Here is a 13,570-nt window from a genome sequence, read left to right on the forward strand (position 1 = left end):
GAGGAACCACCACACATATGTAAAGAAGGGGAGATGCTGCCTTTGTGGGTGCTGGTCTGGGGCCTAAACTCTGTCTCCTTTGTTTTGGGACATTTTTAGTCATAACAAAAATAAGCAGCAGCAATAACAAATAAAAAATTGTACTGCAGTTAGAGAAATCTAGAGATAATTATGACTAATTGGAGGTTATAAGCTTGTGATCATTTTTTAGGCCACCCCTGCCCTGGGCCACATCCTTTCCTGGCCTGTGTGAGCTGGTCAAGAGAACCCCTTCATTTCCAGTTCCTGGATACTCAGGTCTTTCAGTGCCAAACCCCAAGTCTGGAACAAAGCAAACCATCAATAAGGGACGCCATCTTCCCCACGCTTTCTCAGCTTTCCGACGTCCTTCTCACCCTGACATTCTGCCTCAAGTAATTGAGGCTTCTCTCCCCCCATCTAGACCTTCTTCCCTCTAATTGCCTCCCTCCCCTCCCCCAGTACACTGTTCTATCACAATGAATGCAGAGTTGACCTGAGTAAGCCGCCTGGCTCTGCCCAAGTGAGTGTATTCAACATGCTGCCTTTGGGGTGGCCTGGTCTCCATCCCATCAAATAAAGGTGCCTGTCGGAAGGGCTGCTTGAGTGAAACACCTCATCCCCCACTGGCCACTGCTTCCCTTCCGTAGTCCTTCCCCAGGGCCTGACGCCATGTTCCCGGCCTCTGGGACGTCTTCAGGCTTCCCATGTCAGTTATTTTCAACTCTGTGCCTTCTTTAGGATTCTAACCTGGATGTGCAGAGTAGAACTACACCTTACACTGAAACCCCAAAACAAGATAAGATGGAGGTGTTAAGAATAGACACAGATAAAACCCTAACGCATAAGAAATGCCACTTGAATCTGGAAGTGAGACGTGAGCATTGTAACCCACAGGTGTGTCCTGTCCTCGGCCCTGTGCTGAGGTGGGGGTTCTGGTTCACCTACGCTCATCCTTGTGTAGGTTTACCAGAGCCCACCTGCACATGGGGGGCCCAGGATGCCTGGGTATAGACAATGGACTCCACCCTCCCTCAGGATGAACAGGAGGAAGAAGGCCTTGTCAAGGCAGAAGGTCAGTCACTACACATGACCAAGCGCTGGTGCTTTCCCCAAAGCAGAGGTCAGTCTTCGAAGGGCAGATCTCCACAGACACCCTGAGACACAAGCAGGCCCAGTATGACATCTTTATTGCTTTAGTCTATTTCAGATGAGGCTTAAGGAGTGCAGTCTGCAGAGCAGCAGAGAGAAGGGACAAAAAGTAGTGTAGGAAGGAGGTAAGATGGGGAGAGAGATACTTCTTTAGGAGCATAGGTTGGAAGCACATAAAGGAGGATGGAGAACGACTCAGGATACACTTTGGAGCTGGCCTCAGGAATCCTTTTTCTTGACCTGTGGAAGTGAGGACATTGTCAGGGTCCCAAGGGCCATGAACAGTAGGAGTGGGTCAGACGAGGCCGATTCTGTGCCTCTATAGTCCCGTTACTAGTTCCCTGAGGTGGAAGGGTATATGACGGCTGAGGCCAGCCTCTGAGATCCCCCCATGTATGATGTTCCACTGTCTCCCTCCAACAAGCCTAGTCCCCCCCGCCGTCCTCCTGTCCCCTTACCATGGCCATCAGCACGAGGGCACTGACCAGCACTGCATACAGGGTGGCCTTCCCCAGCAGGATCTCATACAGGATGGTGGCAGACAGGACTCCTTGATTATACGATGCTATTGGCAGGAAGGGAGAGCAGCTAGGTACCTGTGGGCAGGTATCTCCGGCCTCCACACACCCCATCCCCTCCCCAGGTGGGTGGGTTCTCTGGTCTCTGGGTCCGGAGCAAAGACCGTGGGAGATGGAGAGAAGAAGGCGAGGGTCCCTTACCTGAGGAGATGCCACACTCTGAAAGAAAAAGGAGGGAAATGGATGAGCAGATGAAACAGGTCAGCCTGTCGTCAGCACAGACTTCAGGCCCAGACGTGAGGACACCTCGCCCCGTCTGCCTCCTGTTGTGCCAGCGGGGCCACAGCACCCTTGCAGTTCATGGGCCCTGGCAGCGAGGAAGGGGATGATGGGGCCACAGCACGCAGCCGCCCGGCCGCCCAGGCCAGCAGGAAGGGGCCCAGCTGCAAGGCTGTGCTGGGCAGAGGCCCTGGGGAGGAGAAACTAGCCCCAGGTGCCCTGTTCTCCTGCATGGTGGGCCCTCGTCTTCCCGCACCCTCCCCTCTGTCCTGGACCTGGTCTTTCTAGTCTTCTCCTTGGAGCGCCCTCACCGTCTGGTCTGCCTCACGCCTTCCTGACCCTCCCAGGCCCCGCTCACCTGCTCTGCCCTGGGTCTCGGCACTGATGTTCTGGGTGGCGGGGAAGGAGCGGGTCAGAGTCCAGTTTTTCCGGTCTTTCTCCTCGAGCCCGTGGAAGTGGACTTGGCAGCGGAAGTGGTTGCGGGGGTTGTGCCAGAAGGAGGCAGAGACCCTCAGCCGGCTGCTGAGACGGTAGCTGGAGGTTTTCTGGTCGGGGTACTCCTTGTAGGGCTGAGGGTCCGTGCCGACCCCACTCCGGACCTCCTTCCCGTTCACCCACCAGCTCAGCTCCACGTGGTCGGGGTAGAAGCCAGTGGCCAGGCACACGAGGGTGGCCTTCTGCTTCTCCTTGATCTCTGCTTCGGACGGGTCGAACACAGTGACCTTGGGTAGTTTCACCTCGCTCAGGTCCTCTGCAAGGGAAGGGGGCGGGGAGCAGGCTTGGTCTGAGAGCCGTCTGGGTTTGGTAGGGGCTGTGTGTTGGTGTGTGCGTGCACACGTGTGTGCCGAGAAGGGGGTCATCATAAAGCAAAATTATGTAGTAAGTCCTGCTTGTTTGGGGGTCACCATCTACTGTCTCTCCACCCCCCTAAGGTGGTAATAGGAATGGCAGTGCCTAATATTTTCAATATGTCATTTGATTTCTTCTCCAGCAATAAAAACTTACCTGTCTACTTCTCACCATATTAAGCAGTAATTTAAATGGGTCACTAAATTGGAATCAGGATAACAGGATCCAAATCTGAAAACTGGCTTTGCTCACAAATGTGACTTTAGGACTAAAATTTCTCTGCATCGTTTTTCCTGCTCTAAAGGGAGAATCACAAGGGTATGCAGAGTGGGTAGGGAGATTACGTGATGTAAGGTTTCAGAAAACCCCTGTCCTCAGCAGGATTATTTGTATCTGAATCTAAAGGGTGAGGAGTGAAGGGGAGTTGGGGATGAGGCGGTCATTTTTGGGCTGGGGTTGTCTTCAGGTGACAGCATACAATGGCATATTTTTGTGCACTCAGGTGAGGGCACCCTTTTGTGTCAGTGTGCTCGTGAGAATGTGAGGTTGCCTGCCTTTTTGGTGGTTCATGGAATCATCCTAGCCATTCCTCTGCCTCCAGGTACCCCCAGGGTTTCCTCAGCTCTGACAGAGGGCAATCACCTCTTATGTCAAATTCAGAGCTTTTTCAACTTTCTCTGCCCCTTTGTTTCCCAATGTCACACCTTTCCCCACCAGCAAGCTTCCCACAGAAGCACCTGAGACCCCAGAGCAGCATCTCGCTGCTAGTTGTCATGATACAATATTTGTGCTAAGCCTTTCTGCAGCATCTTGAAGGGCTAAAGGTGAAGGCATTCTTGGTAATATCCCTGTAGCCTTTCTGTTGGCTGGCTCATTTCTTCTGGGCCCGTTCTCCATTCATTTTATCCTGTTCTGTGCTTCCCATTCATTTTGTTTGCTTCTGAGCAATTCTGTTACCATGAAGAAATCTCATTTTTATGAGACTAGGTTAGCCTGGAAGATGGAGAAAAACGCTCTCCTGACACATTTCTCTGAAAGTGTAGGTCACACCCATAGGTCACACAGGACCCTACATTTAGAAGGGCCACACACTTGGTTTAATGGCTGTTGTCACCATTTTGAAGTTCAATCCTTTTTTTACCCAGAGCCCCCCGCCCTTTTATTTCAAGCTGGTTCTGCCTCTCATCGTGTCAGCTCCCCATTCCTGTAACTCCTACCTGCTAATTGCTACTACTATGTCCCTAGGACTTTTCTGGCTGACCCCACCTGAAATGGTAACACCTCAGCTAATATCTGTAGTACTGGCTCCATCAATGTTTCTGCTTGGAGCCCGGTCATTGCCCCCTCGTCTCAAAGACCCTGCCTCTGAGATGCCACCAGCCCTCCAGGCACACTACAGATGTACCCCTCTGACACCTCACCCAGCAAACACTCTGTCCTCATTGTAGAAATTAAAGATGTCCTTTGCGCCATGTGAGAGGCTCCCCACAGTGTTTATTGATGTGAAGCGTAGGTAGGACAAACAGAAACAGGACCTTCCTTACGCTCTGCAGCACTATCTACACGGCCCTGTGGTGAGGGCAGGGCAGTTGTTCCTCCATGTCTGTGAGCCCCTCTGGGGTGTGGGTGGGCTTGCCTCTGTGGGCATAGCTGTGTGTATTAGTGAGATTTTGTTTGTGTCTGCTCTGCTTGTGAATTGTGAAGTTTACCTTTCCTGTTTCCGACCCACCTCTCTCACACACCCACCCTTCCATTCCATCATTCACAGGCCTCACCCTGGCTGTCCTATGGCACTGGGCTCACCCTCTCCCTTCCCTTCCCAGGGATCACCTAGGGGCGTGGTGGGCAAGGCAAGCACTGAATCACAGCAATCCACCCTCGGCTGATACTGTCCAAGGGGCTTCCCTTGTAAGCCTGGCAGCAATGCTAAGTGGTAGGCTTTGTTGATGGTATTTATAGTAGAGGGAACTCAGGTTCTCACAGATTCACTTGCCCAAGGTTAGAGAGGCAGGGGTTGGGCCCCAGGTTTACCTGGTTCTAAAGTCATGTCTGTTCTCCACCCCAGCTGGTCACAGGAAACCAGCATTTCCTCTGGGCACTCTGGAGCTGAGCCCATTGGCTCTAGCTCAAGGAGTCTAACAACAAATGACCTTCCTGCACCATCCACACTGTTGAAGGTAGAATACTTAGTGTGAGGACAATGGTTTCAGGCTGGGGGAGGGGGACCAATCTGGGGGTGAATGCACCCCCTCTAGGACCAGCCACGGGTGGAGTGGGTGGTGTACACCCCCCCCGGCCCTCAGGAATCTTAGACCTAAGAGAGACAAGCAGGGGCTTAAAATCTAATTAAAAACCCACATTTCTAAACAGTAAATCAACAAGGCCGGCTTGTTTTGAAGCTTTCCCTCACTGACTCATGTTTATCTGTCTATCTTCATGGCCTCGCTCTTCCACTCGTTTGTCACCCTTTTTCTCCCCCTCCTTTCAGCCGCACCCTCCGTCCACTTCTCCCAGGAGCGGGGTCAGCAGGGAGCCCGCCTTCTGCGCTCACCCGGCTTTCTCCTGCCGCTGCAGCTCTGCCCCCGGTTAGCCGGCCTCCCACCCTTTCCCCAGCCCAGACTTTCCCTTCCCAGCCTGTCTCCAATGTAGTAGCTCCGCGTTCTAATAAATCCTCTTCTCCGCCGTTCTCCCCGTCCCTAAACACCTCAGAAACAGAGACGCAAAGCCCCCCTGCCCTCCGCCCCTGTTCGCGGACCGTGAGTACCCCACCCCCTACCCCCGCTTGCAGAGCCGACCCCACCGACGGACAACTCACCGCGCACCAGCTCCAACCCTTCGCATCTTTCTCGGGGGACCCAAGGGCTGGGGCTGGAGGGCGGGGAGACGTCGGAATCTCACCTAAGACCGTGAGCTTGGTGCCGGGGCCGAAGAACTGCTCATAGGAGCACAGAGACCCAGCTCCGCACACAAACCCGGCGGCGCCGCAGCCGCGTCCCGCTCGCGGGTCTCAGCCCGGCTCCCGCGCAGCGCAGGACCAGGGGCTCAGATGGGAAAGGGCCCTGCGTCCCCGCCTTCCATCCCGCCCCGCTGCCGGCTCCCGCGGCCACTCACCGAGCACGGTCAGCCGGCTGCCGGCCCCGAAAGTCAGGGCGGCGGCTGCAGAGCACAGCCCCAGGTCTCCCCACCAAAACCGGCCCGCGCCGCCCGCGCCGCTCACCTAGCACCAGGAGCCGCGTGCCGCCCCCGAAGTACTGGGTGTCCCCGTCACGGCCCCCGAGCCCCGCACAAAAACCCGCCGCGCGTCCTGCGAGTCCCTGGCGGGTGTCCCCGCTTACCTAGCACTGTCAGCCGTGTGCCCGGGCCGAAGTACTGCGTGTTTTGGCTGTCACAGCCCCAGGGCACAGCACAAAAACAGGCCCGCCATCCCTGACATCCCGGAGCGTCCCCACTGCTGCTCCCAGCCCCCCGGGTGCCCACGCTTACCCAGCACGGTCAGGCGGGTGCCCGCGCCGAAATACTGAGTGTCTTGGTCACAGCACCAGGACACAGCACAAAAACAGGCCCCGCCACCCCCGACGTCCGGTAGCGTCCCCACTGCTGCTCCCAGCCCCCCGGGCGCCCCCGCTTACCCAGCACGGTCAGCCGGGTGCCTGCGCCGAAATACTGAGTTTCTGTGCTCACAGCACCGAGGCCCAGGACAAAAACCCGTCGCTGCCCTCTGCTGCTGTCACGGACTCAGCCAAGTACCCAGCCAACCCTGGGTGCTCCATCGCTCACCCAGCACCCAGAACCTGGATCCCCGGCCCAGGGGCCACCCCACCTCTGAGCACAGCCCCGAACGGAGCCGGGCAGCTAGCTGCTCCGCTTTCTCCATCCGCCCCCACGGACCGCTCCGGGGCCCCCAGCTGCCTCCTTACCCAGCACAGTCAGCTTGGAACCGTCCCCAAAGTACAGTTGTCCGGTGTTTGCACAGCCCTGGGGACCCAGGCGCAAACCCCGCCTTCCCTGACGAGGGGCCCAAAGGGTCCAGCTCCCACTCCCCCCGGAGGGCCAAGGGTCAAGGGTCGTCAGGCTGAGCACCCCACCCTACCTCCCACCTGGAGCCGTCATCTCACCTAATACCGTGAGCCGCGTTCCTGGCCCGAAGTGTTGCTCATTATAGGAGCACAGTGGGAAGGGGCTGCCAAGAATTCCTACCCTCCCCCACCTCCCTTGGCACGGACTGGGGGCTCACCCTCCTTTTCCTTCCTGGCTTCTCTCTTCCCACCTCCAGAACTACCAGGTTTCCCCAAAAATAAGACCTAGTCGGACCATCAGCTCTGATGTGTCTTTTGGAGCAAAACTTAATATAAGACCCTGTATTATACCATATATCATATCATGTCATGTCATGTCATATCATATCATATCATATCAGACCTGATATTACATTAATTATGTTATACCAGGTCTATATTAATTTTTGCTTCAAAAAATGCATTAGAGCTGGGGGTACGGCTAGGTCTTCTTTCCGAGGAAACACAGTAGCTGGACATAGTAATCTGGACACTGCATGGGGTCCCCCCAGTTTGTAGAGGTTGAAATCAGCTTGGCTTGGGGCCAGTACAGTGACCTTCAAATCGGAAGGGGTATTGGCCGTAGGGGTTCGGCTGGAGTTGGGACGTGTTCCAGGCTAAACCCTGCCTCGTGCTACTACTTACAACCTCTCTGGCCTTAGTTGCTTCATCTGAAAAGCGGTGTAATGTCTTTCCCACAGGGGTGTCGGGAGTTCTTAATGAACAACACATGTGCAAGTCCTTGGTCACAGGGTAGGTTTCATGAATGGCCATCCCACTTTACTGCTTTGGCCCTTGACATTCGGGGAAGTTGAGTCTGGAGCAGGGAGATGCAGAGGTGTTCGGAGTCAGGGACCCTGCAAGACTGCATAGGGGACCAGCTCCAGAGATATGTCCCAGCTACTCTTCCCATCCCAGATCTGTGTTCCCTGGGCTGGGTGGGGCTATTTTCTGAGGCAGAGCTTTTTGTAAAAGCATGTCCTTTACTTGAATCATCGTGCCCCCCCCCAGTTGCCACAATGCTACATCATGATACAAAAATGTTTCCTCCCCTATGGTGCCCTTCCCCCAACCACTGGGCAAAGGCAGGAAGCACAGGTGGCAGAGGCTGGTCTGTTTGAGGGGGTTGGGGAAAGGCAGACTCAGAGTACATTTAGAGTGGGGAGGGGCCTGGGGAAGGTCATGGTGCTAGTGGTGGTGGGGGGTGGGCAGAGAGGCCCCTCCCTGGGATGTGTACCACTCTGGGGAGGAGTATGTCATCAGGTCTCCCCTCTGGGACTCACCATGCCCACCTGCACAGACTGACATTTATAGTCAGGCAGGGTGGGAGGAGCGAGGGGAGGCTCCATAGAGCAGGTGATGGCAACGTAAGGCACCAGGTCAGACAACGTGGAAACCTCTGTAGTTCCCCATTGCTTTCTGAACAAAGTCCAAGCTCCGTGTCCTTAATTTAGTCCGCATATTTAGCGACCACACTGTGTGCCAGGCCTCATGCTGGGTGCGAGGACACCAGTCCGTCCTCAGAGTGACATACCTGTACACCAACTTGCCTTCTCAGCTGTCGTGTTACAACTCCAGTCTCTGAACCTTGCACTCCACTACACGGAAGTACCCAGCCATGTTGTGTTGGCTTTTGTCCACGCTTCTGCCTTCATGACCACTCTCCCACATGGAGAATTGACACCATGTCTTCCTTTGAAGAGTTTGCCAGCTTCTCCTGCTCTTTCCTCATGATCCCACTCAGAAATTGAATGTTAGCCTCTGGCTGCATTTTAGTAGACAGCTCACAGTGCTATTGCCATGCCTCACCTTGTATTTCAGCTGCTTCTATTTATGAATTATCCCCCTTATGAACAGGTAAGCTTCTTGGGGACTGTGACATGGATATCTTTATTTTCTTGAAAATTAATAGCAAAACATCACAATATAGGTGCTCATTGAGTGAGCACACATGTGTATGTAAATGTGTATATATATATGCACATATATGTGTGTATATACGCTCACATATTTGGATGTGTGCATGTGTTTCAACAGAGAGGGAAGGTTGTGTGCTACGGTCTTATAGGAGGCAGGGCAGATGGCTATTTCTGGCAGGCCTTATGGTGATATCTGCTTCCGAACTGGGTCACTTTGGGTTCACTCACTCATTCATTCACTTATTCAAAGATAGTTTACTGTGTTCCTACACTGAACCAAGGTCCTATGTCATATCCCGGGGATACTATAATAAGACACATCCATGTCATCAAGGAGCTGACAGTCAAATGAGGTGTCAGACAAATGAAGAGATAATTTCCATCAAGTGTGCTGTCATGAAGGAGTGGACAGGACCCTATGATAGCAAGATACAGGGTGCACTTAACTCAACCCTGGGGCAGTGAGGGGCGAGAAAGCTTCAGACCAGGCTTCTTGCCGGGGAAGATATCAGCACCAAATCTTGAAGGATAAGTAGGAGTCATTCTAGGTAGAGGCGTGCAAAATGGCCGGGAAACTAGTATCTCCAGAGGTTTGGGGAAGAAAAGAGTGAGGCTGAGTGTGGAATTAGGAGGTAGAGGACAATTGTGGGTGGGTCTGACATGCCATCGGAAGGACTTAGGACTCCATCACCATGGTGACAATGAGACCGTAAAGAGCTTTTGAATGATTTCTAGAAGTAGCAATAAGGCTATTGCCTGGTTTTAGGGAAACTTTATTGTTTATCCTCCCAGGAGTGATCAGGGGACATTTACACACCCATTTAATTTACTAAAGAGACATTTATAAACGGATTTATGACTTAAACTGGAAGACGAGGATAAATTTCCAAGTCAGTGCATTGTCTTCAAACCTAGTTGGTGACGGATGGAGATGAGTAGGGTACCAGTGAGACAGCAGAAAAGCACAGGGGTGGTATACATGACACCAGGCTTTGTTAGCCAGGGGGACATGACTACTGGTGGGTAACACACGTGTTCTTCCTCAGAGCACCTTTGTCCACGTAGGACAGAAAATTCCTATGGTCAACATCACCGTTGTTCTAGGGTAAACCTCCTCACCGCCTATCACCACCTTTCACGTGTACTTAAATTCTCGGTAAGGAAAAGCAGTGCCAGCCACAGGCTGGGTTCTTGGGTACCTGAGGCGACTGTGCTTTCCTTGACAACCTCTTAACTTCTATCCTTATTGGAGTCAATGAGAGTTCAGAGGTGAGCAAAAGAGATATGCAGACACTCAAGGCAGAATCAAACCAGAACAGGCCATTTTTATTGGTTCAGTCAATTTAGGCACAGCAGGGTCCCCCTGGGGTTAGAGAGATTGCGGTCATGAGTGTGCAGCTGTGCAAGCTCATAGGGGATAGATATCGGGGGTGAGTAGAGAGAGGAGACAGCTCTTGAGAAGCACTGGCTAGGAATGGAAAAAGGAGAATCCCGTTTGTGGCAAAAACAGGCTGGAAACCCCTGGCTCTGCCTCTGACCTGGCTTCAGGAATCCTTTCTCTTGACCTGAAGAAAAGAAGGTTTTGGGGTTACCACAGGTGGTGAGGATTGAGAGAAAGCATGCTGGCCTCCTAGCTAGAAGAACAGGGCTCCTCGCAACCTCCATTGGGCTTCAGACGACCCCAGCTGCTCCTTCCTCCCTGGCTGTCCCACAGCAATCCCAGAGGGAAGGAGTCTACTGAGGCATGTGGGCGACCCCTTCTTCTTCCCTGCCCACCTCTGGCCCCGGCAGGGTCTCCACACTCCTGGCTCCAAGTTTCTGTGTTTCGAGTATCACCTTTAACCCATCACCCTCCCCCCGCCCCGCCATCCTCCTGTCCCCTTACCATGGCCATCAGCACGAGGGCACTGACCAGCACTGCATACAGGGTGGCCTTCCCCAGCAGGATCTCATACAGGATGGTGGCAGACAGGACTCCTTGATTATACGATGCTATTGGCAGGAAGGGAGAGCAGCTAGGTACCTGTGGGCAGGTATCTCCGGCCTCCACATACCCCATCCCCTCCCCAGGTGGGTGGGTTCTCTGGTCTCTGGGTCCGGAGCAAAGACCATGGGAGATGGAGAGAAGAAGGCGAGGGTCCCTTACCTGAGGAGATGCCACACTCTGAAAGAAAAAGGGGGAGGGAAATGAATGAGCAGATGAAAACCCGTCAGCCTGTCGTCAGCACAGACTTCAGGCCCAGACGCGAGGACACCTAGCCCCGTCTTCCTCCTGCTGTGCCAGCGGGGCCACAGCACCCTTGCAGTTCATGGGCCCTGGCAGCGCTGAAGGGGATGATGGGGCCACAGCACGCAGCCGCCCGGCGCCCAGGCCGGCAGGAAGGGGCCCGGCTGCAAGGCTGTGCTGGGCAGAGGCCCTGGGGAGGAGAAACTAGCCCCAGGTGCCCTGTTCTCCTGCATGGTGGGCCCTCGTCTTCCCGCACCCTCCCTCTGTCCTGGACCTGGTCTTTCTAGTCTTCTCCTTGGAGCCCCCTCACCGTCTGGTCTGCCTCACGCCTTCCTGACCCTCCCAGGCCCCGCTCACCTGCTCTGCCCTGGGTCTCCGCACTGATGTTCTGGGTGGCGGGGAAGGAGCGGGTCAGAGTCCAGTTTTTCCGGTCTTTCTCCTCGAGCCCGTGGAAGTGGACTTGGCAGCGGAAGTGGTTGCGGGGGTTGTGCCAGAAGGAGGCAGAGACCCTCAGCCGGCTGCTGAGACGGTAGCTGGAGGTTTTCTGGTCGGGGTACTCCTTGTAGGGCTGAGGGTCCGTGCCGACCCCACTCCGGACCTCCTTCCCGTTCACCCACCAGCTCAGCTCCACGTGGTCGGGGTAGAAGCCAGTGGCCAGGCACACGAGGGTGGCCTTCTGCTTCTCCTTGATCTCTGCTTCGGAGGGGTCGAACACAGTGACCTTGGGTAGTTTCACCTCGCTCAGGTCCTCTGCAAGGGAAGGGGGCGGGGAGCAGGCTTGGTCTGAGAGCCGTCTGGGTTTGGTAGGGGCTGAGTGTTGGTGTGTGCGTGCACACGTGTGTGCCGAGAAGGGGGTCATCATAAAGCAAAATTATGTAGTAAGTCCTGCTTGTTTGGGGAACACCATCCCAGTCTCTGTTGTCATTTTCCCTCCATTTTGCCACCTCCTTCTCAGTCACCCCATGGATACACCCTGCAACTATATCTTCCATCTCCCTAAGGGGCATTTTGTCCCTATTTTGGGTATGCAAAGTCTCATACCCAGGGCCTTGTTCGATTATGTGTCAGGAGGGTATGTCTTTCTATTAGGTTGGTGCCAAATTGCAGTTTTTGCAATTATTTTTAACCTTTTAAATCGCAATCACTTTGGCACCAACCTCATATCTTTCTTCCTTGTTCCAAGCCCTCTTTGGTGCACGATGTAGTAGTTTAGACTCAGAAGCTGTAATAACAGTGTTGAATGAGCGTGGATTGTGAGGCAGAAGATTCTCACAAGTAACATGATCCTAGAAACCAAATTGACTTTTTAAATTATTATTTCCCCCTTTTTTTTCTTGCAAGGTAATATGTTTATGTGTTTGGGTGATAGCGCATATTAGAATTAGCCTTTCTTTCTTAGAAGAGTCACTTTTCCTATTGCATCTGACTATATCCTTTTCTATATACTATACTCCACTCATTTTTCTTCCTCCCTTCCTCTCTCTCTCTCTCTGTCTCTCTCTGTCTCTCTCTGTCTCTCTCTCTTTCTCTTTTCATGTAACCATCTTCGAGGAGCCAAGGCGCCTCTGGCTATTATCTTCTCAGATGGTCCACCTTTCTCTCTACACTGGGGTACATGGGGTACATGGTGGCTCGCCCAGGCTGACTGTCACCCTGAGAAAGACATTGCTTGTGAATTGAGCCCGTTCTCCCTTTCAGGGCCCAGCAGACCTCCCTGCCAGGTCTGGAATCCTAGGGCACAGCCAAGCTTTGCATTCTTCAAAGCAGTAAGAGCTTGGTTGCTGGATATGAACAAATCCCAAAGGCTGAGGTCCATTTTATCAGCGTGTTCATAATGTCAACCTCTGGTCCCTTTTATAGCCTGATGGACGGGAGAGAAAGGATTTCTGTAATTGTTTGAAAGCATCGCCTCATTTGAAGACACAGAGGGATAGAAGAAACCACGTTCATCTTTCAAGCACCCTCCTTTTTGTCAGAATTTACTGTGCCCTGTATCTGGCTCTGTTTTGATTATGGGAGTGAATTTTTGGAGTGAAAATGTATCAAACCCAGATATCTCCACCTTGTCCAAATTTGGGACATATTTCTGATTGAGACACAGGTTTGGCAAAAAGGCAAACTCTGTGACGCAGTGATGATAAGCAACAGGAATGAAAAGGACAGTCATGAAAGGTCCTTTACTAAGGACTTTCACAGTTAGTCCCTCACAGTTTAGGGCTGGCATTGTTAGTTTTGTTTTATACGTCTCAGAGAGCCTGAGACAGTTAAGTCACTTTCCAATTGCAGGAGCCCCCTCCCCCTTGAACCCAGGCAGTTTGGAACCCTATAATTTGAACTTTCCGGTTTTCATTACACTCCCTGGCATGTGCCCCCATCTGCAGGACAAAGCCTGATCCAGCCAACCAGTCTGGTAGGACCCATGTGTTCCCTTCCTCCATCCTAGTCTCTATGTCCAGCCCAGGCCCATCCCATCCTGGCCCCACTCCTCCACCTGCCTGCTTCCTCCCAAGCCTGGTAGTGGTGTGCTAATGTTTCATGATGGCCCCCTTACCT

The 13,570-nt window shown here is 53.3% G+C and overlaps 2 long non-coding RNA genes and 1 gene segment (V, D, J or C); 1 reads left to right on the forward strand and 2 right to left on the reverse strand.

Moving 5' to 3' along the window:
- LOC141567572 (uncharacterized) overlaps positions 1–13,570 on the forward strand; it is a 191,047-nt gene that overhangs the window by 37,354 nt on the left and 140,123 nt on the right. The window lies entirely within an intron of this gene.
- On the reverse strand, positions 1,192–6,690 carry LOC109436619 (T-cell receptor beta chain C region). The segment is given in 6 exon segments: positions 1,192–1,410; positions 1,629–1,735; positions 1,890–1,907; positions 2,326–2,718; positions 6,034–6,151; positions 6,637–6,690. Coding segments are annotated over 6 exon segments (711 nt in total).
- Positions 10,096–13,570, reverse strand: part of LOC109439431 (T-cell receptor beta chain C region) — a 60,510-nt gene continuing 57,035 nt past the window's right edge. For both annotated transcript variants that reach the window (XR_012490329.1, XR_012490330.1), the window contains 4 exons: positions 11,375–11,767; positions 10,937–10,954; positions 10,676–10,782; positions 10,096–10,355 (listed from right to left, as the gene is read on the reverse strand). This is a non-coding gene — a long non-coding RNA (T-cell receptor beta chain C region). The remainder of the gene's footprint in view (positions 10,356–10,675; positions 10,783–10,936; positions 10,955–11,374; positions 11,768–13,570) is intronic.

The sequence above is a fragment of the Rhinolophus sinicus genome, linkage group LG11, assembly GCF_036562045.2.
Source record: "Rhinolophus sinicus isolate RSC01 linkage group LG11, ASM3656204v1, whole genome shotgun sequence".
Lineage (NCBI taxonomy): Eukaryota > Metazoa > Chordata > Mammalia > Chiroptera > Rhinolophidae > Rhinolophus > Rhinolophus sinicus.